Source organism: Aptenodytes patagonicus, chromosome 1 (genome assembly GCF_965638725.1).
Source record: "Aptenodytes patagonicus chromosome 1, bAptPat1.pri.cur, whole genome shotgun sequence".
NCBI classification, from domain to species: Eukaryota; Metazoa; Chordata; class Aves; order Sphenisciformes; family Spheniscidae; genus Aptenodytes; species Aptenodytes patagonicus.
Window position 1 is genome coordinate 15,424,377 of NC_134949.1, and position 14,094 is coordinate 15,438,470.

General features: G+C 39.4%; 1 protein-coding gene across 1 annotated transcript in view; it reads left to right on the forward strand.

The window, feature by feature from the left end:
* Positions 1-14,094, forward strand: part of PRKAR2B (protein kinase cAMP-dependent type II regulatory subunit beta) — a 99,004-nt gene that overhangs the window by 68,489 nt on the left and 16,421 nt on the right. Inside the window, exons 3-4 of the mRNA XM_076328628.1 lie at positions 2,444-2,496; positions 3,647-3,730. Of these exons, the coding sequence (XP_076184743.1) occupies positions 2,444-2,496; positions 3,647-3,730 (137 nt within the window). The remainder of the gene's footprint in view (positions 1-2,443; positions 2,497-3,646; positions 3,731-14,094) is intronic.

The window sequence follows — 14,094 nt, forward strand, 5'->3', positions numbered from 1 at the left end:
CTAACAGTAGACTATCGTGGCCTAAATGAAGTCACGCCACCGCTGAGTGCTGCTGTGCCGGACATGCTAGAACTTCAATATGAATTGGAATCAAAGGCAGCCAAGTGGTATGCCACAGTTGATATTGCTAATGCATTTTTCTCAATCCCTTTGGCAGCGGAGTGCAGGCCACAATTTGCTTTCACTTGGAGGGGCGTCCAGTACACCTGGAACCGACTGCCCCAGGGGTGGAAACACAGCCCTACCATTTGCCATGGACTGATCCAGACTGCACTGGAACAGGGTGAGGCTCCAGAACACCTGCAATACATTGATGATATCATCGTGTGGGGCAACACAGCAGGAGAAGTTTTTGAAAAAGGGAAGGAAATAGTCCAAATCCTTCTGAAGGCCGGTTTTGCCCTAAAACAAAGTAAGGTCAAGGGACCTGCACAGGAGATCCAGTTTTTAGGAATAAAATGGCAAGATGGACGTCGTCAGATCCCAATGGATGTGATCAACAAAATAACAGCCATGTCTCCACCAACTAGCAAAAAGGAAACGCAAGCTTTCTTAGGCATCGTGGGTTTTTGGAGAATGCACATTCCAAATTACAGTCTGATTGTAAACCCTCTCTATCAAGTGACCCAAAAGAAGAACGATTTCAAATGGGGCCCTGAGCAACGACAAGCTTTTGAACAAATTAAACGGGAGATAGTTCATGCAGTAGCCCTTGGGCCAGTCCGGGCAGGGCAAGATGTAAAAAATGTGCTCTACACCGCAGCCGGGGAGAATGGCCCTACCTGGAGCCTCTGGCAGAAAGCACCAGGGGAGACTCGAGGTCGACCCCTAGGGTTTTGGAGTCGGGGATACAGAGGATCCGAGGCCTGCTATACTCCAACTGAAAAAGAGATATTGGCAGCATATGAAGGGGTTCGAGCTGCTTCGGAAGTGATCGGCACTGAAGCACAGCTCCTCCTGGCACCCCGACTGCCGGTGCTAGGCTGGATGTTTAGAGGGATGGCCCACAGACGAAGAGAATGATATCTCTGTGTGTGTGTGTGTGTGTGTGTGTGTGTATATAAAAAGGGGTGGTGATTAATGAAAATGTACTGGAAAATATGAGACTTGAGCATGACGCAGATGGTATAGAATAAGGGGTGGATATTGTCCTGGTTTCGGCAGGGATAGAGTTAATTTCCTTTCTAGTAGCTGGTACAGTGTTTTGGATTTAGGATGAGAACAAAGTTGATAACCCACCAATGCTTTAGTTGTTGCTAGGTAATGTTTACACTAGCCAAGGACTTTTCAGCTTCCCATGCTCTACCGACTGAGAAGGCTGGAGGTGCACAAGAAGCTGGGAGGGGGGCACAGCCAAACTGGCCAAAGGGACATTCCATACCATGTGACGTCATGCTCAGTACATAAACTGGGGAAAGCTGGCCGGGGGGGCCGCTGCTCGGGGACTGGCTGGGCATCGGTCGGCGGGTGGTGAGCAATTGTACTGTGCATCACTTGTTTTGTGTATTATTATTATTATCATATTATTATTATCATTTTATTTCAATTATTAAACTGTTTTTATCTCAACCCACAAGATTTTTCTAACTTGTGCTCTTCCAATTCTCTCCCCCATCCCACCGGGTGGGGGGGAGTGAGCGAGCGGCTGCATGGTACTTAATTGCCGACTGAAATTAAACCATGACACACGAGTAAACATAATCAAGCTATTGTGAAAAAGGTATGGATGGATGAAAAAGACACATAGCCTGCAAAATGTAAGGAGTAATTAATCTGTTGTACTCAGTACTCTGCTCAGCTCAAATACTGGGTCCAGTTTTGAGCATCACACTTCAATAAAGATAGGGCTAATTGGAGGGAGTTCAGAGAATGGCAATGAGGATAGTTAGAGAGCTGAAAAACATGACTTGTAAGGAAAAAAATTGAAGAACCACAATTATTTACTGTAAAAAGTAGAAGTTAGGTAGGAGAGAAAAGTTTTCAAGTATTAAAAAAAAAACCCAAAACAAAAAAACCAACCAACCAACCAAAACAAAACCCGAAACCACCTTGACCTTACACAGATGAAGGGAATGATCTGATCTCTGCATCCAGTATGGATAGCTTAAATTCTAACAAGAAAGAATTAGTTTAGGCATCAGAAAAAAAAATCTGATAGTAAGGTAAGATCACTTAGAACAGGTTAGGTGAGAAATTTATAAGTATATTAGAGGTCTTTCAAAACAGAGAAAACGTCCAAAAATGATACAAGTGTAGCTTTGTTTCACCGGCAGTTCGGAGATGACGTGCTATGGACCCTATCAGCAGTATCGTCTGTGATTCTCTATTGAGTGTGTTATATTACTGCATATTATTACTGTGCCACACAATGCATTTTCTGTTCTGTAAATCCTGTGAAACACTATTGTACTTTTAATTCAGATTATACTTCTTTTTATTTCAGTGTGTGCAGAAACTTACAATCCTGATGAGGAAGAGGACGACACAGAATCTAGGGTATGTAATGCTTTGAGTCAAATACTTATTTTTTCAGTTCTCAGGCATTAAATATAGGAAGAAAAATGTAACCAGCATTACCATTCCTTTCCAAAAAATCTGTATTATAATATACTTTAATAATCTCTTGGGTTTTCATGTTAAAGGAACATGTAAAAATTCTCTGTAATAGTCACCCATGTAGGACCTGATGAGAGTATTATTCTAAATTGCCACACCTTTGATACATTGTCTGTTAAGGAAACATTTTTGTGCAATTTTATTTGGTCAGAGAGTACCTGCTCCTAAAAGTACTTATTTGATGTCCTCATAACCTTGCAGTAGTTTCCTCAATATTCTAGTATTTTTCATAAGGCAGAAAAAAGGTAAATTACAAAATCACTAAGATTTTCAGATATACAATGCAATAACTAATGAACTATATTTACTTATTTTACTTATGTACCCTTTTAAAGGCATTTACTTAGCTTTTAAGATGAAATAGCATAAGTATGACTTTTAAGACAAGTTTAAATGTTTATATTCTACCTAATTTCTGGCTTGTAAAACTGTCAAAAAGGTTATCCTGTAGTATCACAGCCTTGAAACCCAGCATACCTTTTTAAGCATATGAATTGAATTAACAACTTGATTGATACTCGCATTAACCAGACAGCGGTAGTTTAGTAAATCTCTGGCTCACTCCGATAGTGTCAAGTCTGTTGTTTACTCTGTGGAACTTCTGATATAAATTTAACACAGATACTATTTCACAAAATATTCTTTGGGAAGTAGTCATGGCAAATGGCTAAATGTAACAGTGGTGCTTTTTATAAAACATGCATGCTCCAAATATGACTAGAGAGTAGTAGAGTAATGTTTATGCAGCAATAGTTGAGATAAAGGTATCCAGAATGGCTTGCAGAAATGAACTGGATTCTACAAATGTAAAGATCTTGTTAGCTTAAATACAGCAGTGCTTCATTTGCTAATGCTATGGTGATATAATGTTATCATTGAGTGTTTATTCAAATCCTGAAGGTTTTGAAATTAGAGTGTTATGAAGCATGGCCAAAATATTGTGTAAAATGCTTAGCTGAATTAGCTCAGTCCTTCAGCTAGTGCTGCTATATGATAACTACTTTAAAGGTTTTTCTATTATATCCCTCAGATTATTCACCCTAAAACAGATGATCAAAGAAATAGACTGCAGGAGGCATGCAAGGACATTCTTCTTTTTAAGAACCTAGATCCGGTAAGAGATTCTTTGCAATGAACAACGTTTAGCAGTGCTGCTAAGAATTAATTCTCTTGAACTTTTCAAAAGAAGTTTACAAATTTGACTTTTGTAAGCTTTTATGTATGCTTTCTTCACCATTTCATAAACTCCAGAAATGCCATTTTTATAACTGATACATCATATATATAAAGCTTTTTGTTCACCACCATGAATGATCATCTTGAAGTACATTAATATGCATGTATACATTAATATGACTGTAAAGTATTGTATTTTCTTATTTTAAATCTTCTTGCTGTACATTGATGTATATAAAGTCATCAGTTAACTGGAACGCTTAAGTTGTTTCTACTAGTTACTTTTTGTCATTCAAAAGTGTGCTGAGTGCTCCATCAAAGCCTAAAATTACCCCCAAAGCCTACAGTTTAGCTATAGACGTAATTGAACAAGCAACTTATGAAATAGAGGGAAAGAGAAAGGCAATAGTGAGGTGTTTACATTATTATTTCACTTAATACAGATACCATGAAAACGATACAGATAATTTTCTTCTGTACAGATACCTTCCTTCTATTGCCTATAAAAACAACTATGGACTTTTAAGAAAGCTTAAATGCAGTGAATGAGTGATCTGGATCAGACAAAGGTGATAACGCTACAAAAAAGCACAGGGCTGTTTAAGGGAAAAGGTGAGTGTATCAATCAAAACATGCATACTGAGGTTGGGATGACTCACAGCACACCAAATGCTTTCTCAAGAGAATTGATTCAGTGCTGTCAGGGGAGGGAGCATGGGGGAAAGGGAAATAATTATGTAGAGTTTTAAGCATGAGAACAAAAAGTTTTACATTTGATTCAAGAGGGAGCTAATGGAAAGACCAGCCTGCAGCTCTGTTTGGAAGTCAGGCTGCTACAGAGAATGCATGTTAATTTGTGCTGCAGGTTTCCAGCTCCTGCTTTTGTCTGCACAAAGGCTGAGCCCTGAGCCTCGGTACCTGTTCCCAGAGAGGCCCTGAGGAGCAGTGAGCCACAGACCCCCAGCTTTGTAGAACCCTGGAGTGAGAGCTATAGGAGGGCATCACAAGTCTCAGCGTAGGTGCTAATGTGTGTGCATTCTTGGGACACTAGGGATCCTGACACAGAAGATTTCCTAACTCCCTTCCTCATGCTGTCTGTTTAATGGGTAGTTAATTAGCTGTTCCACTATACTTGTTCAAGCTAAAGTCACCCAAACATTTGCCCCTTCCACTCCTGAATTATTTTTCTGCATAACTTCAGGGATACAAAGTGGTTTGTGGGCATCTGCTCTGGATGTGAAATTGGTTTATTATATATTTTCCTTATTGTTGCTGTGTCCTGGCTTCCGCTTGCCTGGACCGTCGTTACATTAGCCTGCCAATGGCATTTTGGCAGACCCCTCTTGGTTAGTCTCTGAGCATTTCTCTCTTACGAGCCCTGTGACCCAACAGATTATTGTGTGCTCCTAGAATCTTCCATGATGTTAATTTTGAGCTACTGCTTTCCTGATTCTGGCTTTACACAGTTTCTTGGTAGTATCTGCTTATAGCATCAATCCTCTGGATGAGATCTGCTTTCCCTTTCAGTGAGAACTAGATCTTCTGTATAAGTAGTAGTCAGCCACTTGGTCTGCAGGACAGGGATCTATTGGCTTCGTATGAGCTGTATTGTAATGTTGTGTAGACATAGAGCATTAAAGTGTTCCAGTGTAGGCACTTGATATAACTCTTCCAAGGAATATTGAGGGATTACTTCCCCTGTTTGTGGAGGTCTTCTCAGGACTGTGCTGCTGTCTTGATACCATATCCCCTTGATGTGTTGAACTCCTTTTTTACTTTTTGCTTCTGAATCAGTTACTTGTAATTGCTAATAGTTCCCACAGTCTGTTGCAGGTGTTTAGCAGAAGACTTCTTAGCAGAGCCCTCCCCTTGTGGAGCTCTGCAGTCCAAAGACTTGAAATCCGCTCCTGGGATCTCCCAAGTCTTCTTTACCCTGTTTTGCTCAGATTGTCCAGTGGATTAAGAACACTTCCTTCTGCTTTAAATCCTTCACAGACAGCGTTGTGGAAAGTTGAGTAAGATAATTTTTATAAAGGAGTTTTTCATTATAATAACTTTACTCATAAAAGGCTTTGGAAAGCTACTGAGCTCTGAAAATAGCAAGGGTATTAAAATGTAGCCTTCTTCAGTCTGGCTTGCTCCTTCTGTGGAGCCAAGATCTGTAGTCCCCAGGGGACTTCTCCCACTCCTCCTTCTTGTTCTGCTGCTAGGCAGTGACTCAAGAGCTCTGCCACTGTAGTTGCAGTAATTTAAATGTTCCTATCCCAGCTCTCTTCCTCACCTCTGCCTCTCCACCCTGCAGCACAAGCGCACGTGGTGCCAGCTGCTGCCGTTCACTCTCTGGTGTATTAGCAAAACACCTCCTTCATCTTGGTGAGAGATAGTATCTTCAGCTGCTGAAGCTAAAGTCTCTGGAACAAAAGTCAGGCTGTGTATCGATAGTGTCTCCCACTCGCACTGTTTTTTTTTCTTGCATTGAACTTCAGCCTCTTTCTGCTGTAGTTCTGTGGATGAAAAACATTGTTTCAGAGGTCAGTGAGTTAGAGGGCAAGAGATGATGTAAAGTGCTTAATCGCTTTTCCCTGATGGCCTTTTAGCAAGGTGTCAAACACCATTACCTAGATAGGGCACCACTCTGAAATACAGTATAAGAACATGTCTTACGGCGTGATCAGAATTGCATTCACTACATGATGCTAAATGGAGCCCACATTTTCTTAAAACTTTATCCCACCCTGACACAGTGTTTTAATTTGAATGGAAGGATAAGATAAGGGTATCATTAAAGCAGGAGATGTTGCAGTAGTTAGGAGGTGACTTACAGTACCACTCAGCATTTTAATTCAAAAGTCCATCTGAACAGACAAGAGCCTTCACATAAAAGTAAAAAACAGCAGAACCATTTGAATGTGAGACTAAACGAGAGAGAGGAGAAAAAGATAACCTTCAGACTTTGAGACAACTTAGGATTTTCTAAACACACACAACACTGTCTTGAGCTTGCATTTACCTGATAGCAGTGTTTGAATATCAGATAGGTAAGCTTATGGAGAAGTATTTATTAATACCAATATTTCACATACTGGCTCTGATTGAAAATATAGCATAGTATAAAGGAACACCAGGTCTGGTATAATCCCCTGAGCAGCACTCTGTGTTTTAAAGGCCAACTTTTATAAATTCCTTAAAGTCTGTGAAGTTACTTGAATTTTCTTGAAACTTGCTTTAACTTTGTGGATTGATTGAGGATGTGACCAGTCAAATAATGTCAGTTCAGCAAGGCACTTCTGAGTTAACTCCCTTAAATAAAAAGTACTTTTAAAGAATTGACATGTTAGCATTCTTTTCATCTTTCTGGGGGCTTAATCACTTCCCATCTGGTTGCTGTCACTCAATATCAGTTTTGCTAGTGTGTAACAGTATTAAAAAAATTACTTGAAGAGAAGAATATGTATTGAAACATGCACGTGCAACAAGATGAGGGAAAGAGGTTTTTGCAGACCTCTTTGGCTACTTTTTAGAGGACCAGATCAGGAATGAATCAAGAGAAATTCCAGGAGCAGAACTGTGTGGATGAGTGAATTAGAAGAGAGAAAGTTGCATTCAGATGTTCATTTTCCTCTCCCTATGCTATTAATCTAACCTATGTTAGATTAACTCATTCCTCTTCTAAAGCACCTCTTCCTGTTCTTCCCAGAAGAGCCTCTGCCTATTAGACCACAGTATTATTTATTGTTCTTCTCAATTGCCTGCTACACCATTGCCAGAAATCCTAATATTACTTTTGTTCTCCCAGGATTGCCATGGTGTGCCTGGCTGCTTGCTCTACATGCATGCACAAAGCATGTTACCACACCTTCTCCTTCGTGCTCCAGGTGCTGAAGGTTACTGGCGGTGGAATCAGAAGCTGCATGCCCTCTTTCCCCTCCACTTTAATTTTGTTATAAGCCAGCAAGGAGAAAACAAGATGATGACCAGATGCCTTGGGCCATTACTGAGGATAAGCCCCAAGTCGCTATTACTGGAATTTGTCTCTGTTCAGCCTAACAACTGTTTTATCACTGGGGGGAATAGCAGTAGCAGCAGCTCATCTAGTGGCCAGCACAGCCTTCTACACTTCCTTTTTACAATGCAGTTCAGAGAGTTTATTCTTTTGGTTTTGTCTTTTAAGATGAAACTTTGCTGGGGCTGATTAACAACAGGCTATTTGGTTTGGCTGTGATGGCCCATAGGCCAGTAGTTAAAAAACCTGATAAACCTATTATCAGAGTAACAGGCTGGCTCAAGGGACTGGTACCATCAAAGCTGTGCCACACCCTTGCACTTAAAGTTTGAATCCTTTCTTTCGCAAAAATTCACAAGCAGTGTTAGATCATCTGTTCTCTTTCAGGGAAATTTTATTTTGGAGAGCTTTGCCCTGCTAATGCTTGTAGAGAATATTTCAAATAGGTCTTGACCCTTTTCTAAAAGGTAATAAATTATACATATTCTTCACAAATATGCAAGAGCAATATCTGGGCATAGTGCCACTCATGCACCTGGGGAATTATTATAAAAGAGCACAAATATTGATTAATCAATTAGAATTGATTAACTTGAAGGAAGATGAAAGAAAGCATAATGCAACTGTGTTTTATGAATAGTGGACTCTTATACTTAAGGCCAAAGCATTCCTTGAAAAGTGCTACTGACAGAAGATTCTCATAATGCTCTTATGTTCTTAAAATTCTGGCGAAGAATTAGGACTACAGATGTTGGAGCAATTAATGGGAATACATATATACATATATGAGTGAGCCCAGAATGCCTGAACATGTTAATAGTTTGCCCTCTTAGATGGCATAAAACTCTTTGCAAACTAATGGGTTCCCAAACAAATAGAACTGCACTTAATCCTCTGTTTTTTCCTAAGGCAAAACTAATACTTATATCAGATCTAGCAAACAGGGATTCCCTCCACCTTGCCTATTGTATGAGAAATGGTGTGGCCAGCAAGACTAGGGCAGTGATTGTCCCCCTGTACTTGGCACTGGTGAGGCTGCACCTCGAATACTGTATTCAGTTTTGGGCCCCTCACTACAAGAAGGACATCGAGGTGCTGGAGTGCGTCCAAAGAAGAGCAACGAAGCTGGTGAAGGGTCTGGAGAACAAGTCTTATGAGGAGTGGCTGAGGGAACTGGGGTTGTTTAGCCTGGAGAAAAGGAGGCTGAGGGGAGACCCTATCGCTCTCTACAACTCCCTGAAAGGAGGTTGTGGCAAGGTGTGGGTCAGTTTCTTTTCCCAGATAACAAGTGATAGGACAAGAGGAAACGGCTTCAAGTTGTGCCAGGGGAGGTTTAGATTGGATATTAGGAACACTTTCTTCACTGAAAGGGTTGTCAATCACTGGAACAGGCTGCCCAGGGAAGTGGTTGAGTCACCATCCCTGGAAGTATTTAAAAGACGTGTAGGTGTGGTGCTTAGGGACATGGTTTAGTGATGGACTTGGCAGTGTTAGGTTTATGGTTAGACTCAATGATCTCGAAGGTCTTTTCCAACCTAAATAATTCTATGATTCTATAATCAGTTATTGAAGATGTTCTGCAAAAGAACTGCCCAATGTAAGGTGCCTTCATCTTTGGCTTAAGAATTTTGGAAACTATTTGCAACTCTGAATTATTTCTGCTCTATTTTAGCAAACTGCTGAAAAGAATCAGCCAACTTGCTCAGAGGGCTAGTTACAAAATATAAAAAGTGTTACTGAGCCTGACTAACGGGCATGTGCATGATATTTGAGAGGCAGAATTCTAACTTAACATATTAACTCTGTGGAGGAAGGTTAAGGTATAGTCTCAAGGAAAATATTGTTGCTTGAAAATATTGATTATACATCAAAATACAAATTGGATTCTTTGATAGTGAAGAAATAAATGCCTTTTGATTAGTTTAAAAGTGGATATTACACAAGGGAGCTAAACGTTTTGAATTGGATCAATAGTGCTGCTAACATTTATATTGGAGTTCCAGGGGAGTATATGTACATGGTTTTGTTCTGAAAAAACAAATGTGGAGACCTGTAGACATGAATTGTGTAATTTACTCTTCCTCTCCAAGATCCTGACTTGTTGATTAAGAACTCCTTTTCTTCCCATGGTTTCCCTGCCTATGTTTTGCTAACTTTCTCTCTCTCTCCACCCCCACCCCCCACCCCTTCCTATTCTGGTATTCTGTCTGCTTCATTACCTTCTTAATATCATGCTGAGCATGATCATTAATATAATTAATTCGTTGATATTTCATATTACTCAAAGTGATGATAAGGTGGCCAACAGGATGCCATTTTAACTTGGGCTCATTTTAGTAAAATGGTTGTAGGAGTAAAGAATAAAGTGGTTGATGAACTCAGTAGGAGAACTGTGGATGCACTTTGTGCATATGATAAGTCTTATGGCTGTGTCTCAGAACATTATAATTTTTACAAGTCATATGAGATAGGCAAGTCTTGTTACTGCTGTTGTACTGAAGTGCAAGGCAATCTCATGCCTGCTTAGATTGTGCAGAATGTCCTGAATCTAAAAGGGAAATTAACGGAGATTTCCTGTCTACCAGGGAGCACTCCAGCAGCACACTCATCCTTCTTTTGCGGGACTCCCAAAGCATATATAATCCAAACAAACCATCCAATACTTTTGGGATTTACTGCATCCAGCTTAATAGCTGGCTTTTACCAGCTCCTGTCAAATGCCAGATTACAATTGTCTCAGTTTGCTGTCAGAAGCCACATCACTTTAACTATAGAAATGTAGCTGTGCCTTCTATCTCCTGAATTCCTTTTCTTAAATAGTGGGGAAGGATATTTTTCAGAAGTTACTTTTTACATTTGACATTGTCATGACTTCCAGTGATGATCATGTCCTACTTTCCATTTTATCTACAGTGCCTTCATTGATTCCGAATGGGTAGCACTTTGCCAAACAACAAATGTTTGTATTAGCAGTTTAAACATTGATGCTTCTTGGAAGCCCCAGAGTGTTTGAATGGTTGAGTTTAGTATGGAAGACTTTGTTCTTTTTCCTTTACAAAATAGCTCACAGTAAATTTATAAATTGATATTAAGATGACTGTACCTGGCACAGTGGTAGCAAATCACTTGGTAGTCTGGCAGTTAAAAGAGCCATTGGCATTTGGGAAGGATATGTCATGGTCTACCAGCTCTCCTGAATGAATCAAAAGCTGTCTTGCAAGGACATAAAAGTGACTGGATTTTTAATGTGTGAAATGTATACTAAATAAAAAGCAGTTTTAATTATACTCAATGTCCATTATCTAACTGATTTTTTTTTTCAAGGAATTGTCTTGAGATGTAATTGCCATGTTTATTTTGTTGACTTGAAAGAAATTGAGGCTAACATACTATTTTCAAATAATGCAATATGCATCTCGAGGACAGTACTTTATGTGATACAAAGTATACGTTAGGAGAGTTGTGAGTGATTATTTGCAGTTTTTCACTTGACCTGGCAAGAAGGATGGACACTGTTCCAGGGGGATGTCCTTGGCAAATGAGTTATCATTCCTGTATGGGGCTTTGTTCTTCTGAATCTCATGTCGTCTTTTGTTTATAACTGATTGTAAACATGCACACAATTTTGTACATTTCAGATATGAAATGGCAATGCATCAGGCTTGCACACACCTTACTTACGCATGGGTATCACCACAGGCCTAGATTCATAAAGATGCCTGGTATCTGAGTTGCACTTTAGGCACAGTAAAATATTTCTTAACTCATAACAGGGTGATTCATAAAACTTCTGCTTAGGTGCTATGCTGTTCATAGGCACCATGATAAGTACCAGAGGTATTTTTTGACATTGAAGTTCTGGTATGCTAGAGGTTCATGTGGCTACCATGGGATAAAGGGGAAGAGGGGGCAACTACTTTTTGCCACAAGTGTGTAGTAATTAGAATACTTAGCACATGAAGACTGTCTGAGAGGATCAGGCTCCTAGTGAAATGTTGATGAAGAGCATCTGTGTAACTGCTGTTGAGGAGAGAGAGAGCTCGCAGGAGCACAGCAAAGATGACAAACTAGCAGAGACTTTGCAGTTGAGGTAGTTTGTGCAGATGAGAGTTTGAAGGGGAACTCGAAACAGTGCGCAAGACAGTGTGGGGCTGCTGCTAGAGTTGGTGCAATGACACAATGTGCACAAACTGAAATACAAAAAAAATCTGTTTAAGAAAAGCCTTTTTTACTGTGAGGGTGGTCAAATGCTGGAACAGGTTGCCCAGAGAGGTTGTGGAGCTGATTTACATGTTTTAGGACTAAAGAGCTAAGAATACCTGCTAACTGTTTTTTTACTAGTAACCAGTCATAGTAGCATGTCCTTCATATTAAATGTTTCCTTAGTTCAGTATTTTGAAGGCTTTAATTACAGGGAAAATGTCACTTGATTGACTAGAAATACAGATTTTGTTTGTCAGGAAATTAAGAAGGATGTCCAAAGGCAGAGTTTGACTGACTGCAGTAGATTATTTTGAAATTTTCCATTCTTGTCACCTTTATTCAGTTCAGTAATCGGTAACAACAAACTAGATCAGAGGACATTCTCTGTCCCTGAGGCCATGCAGTGCAGTATGACATACATACAGCTAAACTCTCTCGCACCTTCCTCTCCTCCTAACCCCACCAAACCAAGCAACTAATCAGGGTGGTTTTACCTGTACTGGGAAGAAGCCCTGGCTCAAGCATTCCTCCAAGCCATGACCAGGGTTTGTCAGGAGAGTGCTAGTTGGCACAAGCCAAAACTGTACCAGCTGTGCTGACAACAGCACCAAGAGCAAACCAGCTCAGACTATACCATGTCAGTGCTTGAGTCCATCCCCTGGTCCTGTTGAGTTTGTACTTCATAGTTGTAATCTCTGATTCCAACTGATCTAAATATGCAAAAGAACTTTACTAGCACAGTTTATTTAAGTTGGTATAAAACTAGGGTAGGTACCATCTTGGTCTAAGTAGGAGAGGAAAGAAAACCACATCATCTCCACTTCAGATGATATGAGAGGATATATCATGCTGGCTGATGCTGATAAGGGAGCTAATGCTCCTTTGCAATCCTGCTTCCCAGCAGTTAAATCCACACTTGAAAGCTAGGGTGATTGAGACATTAATGATGGCTGTAACTGTGGCATGTTTATTCACTTGTCTAGTAAATTATTTTGTGAAATCATGCTCTGTCATTAAAGTCCAATTGTTAGAAAGACTTTTTGAGAGAAATGCAGTAACTACACTTCAAAAAAAGAAAATAACTTTATAAAAAGAAAATCTTAACAGATGAATTTGGTTTGTATTGTGAATGTGTCTTTCAGAAAATCTGATTTCCCATTCAGCCTCCACACTTTTAAGGAAGTTAAAATATTTTCTCTGTCACAAAGGATAGTGATCAAAGTGTGCTTTCATGGCAACAACCCAAGGTTCCCATAATTTTCTCAAAAATGTTCCTTTTTTGAAGCATTTCCATGCTTCACAGTTTAGAATGAAAAAAAAAATCCATTGCATGTATTAGAGAATGTAAAGAAACATTACATAAACAATCAAATCTCAAATCATTTAAACTTTAGTTTTGGTTCTTTATATTTGTAGAGTGCATTATTCTTAAGAAAAATAGATGCTTTATTATATTTGAAAAAACTGTATTAAGATAATGAAATTCTAGTAGAAGTCACAAAGATTGTACAACGTACATGTTTAATACTTCAGATTCTTTATAAATTTTATTTCTGTTAAAGTTTATCATGTTTTTAAAGTGTCATTCTTTAGAATATTGATTGCCAGATTGCCACGGCATTACACACAACAGATTTACAAACACATATAAAAAAACTCTTCCTGTTTTCATTGTATATGTATTTTTTAAAGCTAGAACTGCTTTAAGGAAGAAGAGCTTTCAGACTGCACCATTTTACAAAATACCAGAATTAATTCTGTGTATGATAAGAGATCTACTTTTTAATTCTAAAATTACCCATCTTTATCCTTTCAAAGTAACTATAGAGGGTGCCAGTAAATTGAGCCTCAGTCTGGCAGAGAATCAAGAGGATTCACATAGAGCGAGCTGGGCAAGCAAGTTGTGTAAATCTCACAGTAATAGCAAAAAACACGTGCCTGGTTTGGTTATTGCAGTCTGCTCTATCTTAATTTTATGTAGAAAGCTTTGGGAAAGGGACCAGTTGTCTTTAAGTTAGTTGCAATTTATTTAGAAAGTTAAAATACATGTGCAGTACTTCAGTAGATAATAGACAGCTCTCAAACGTATTGAATAC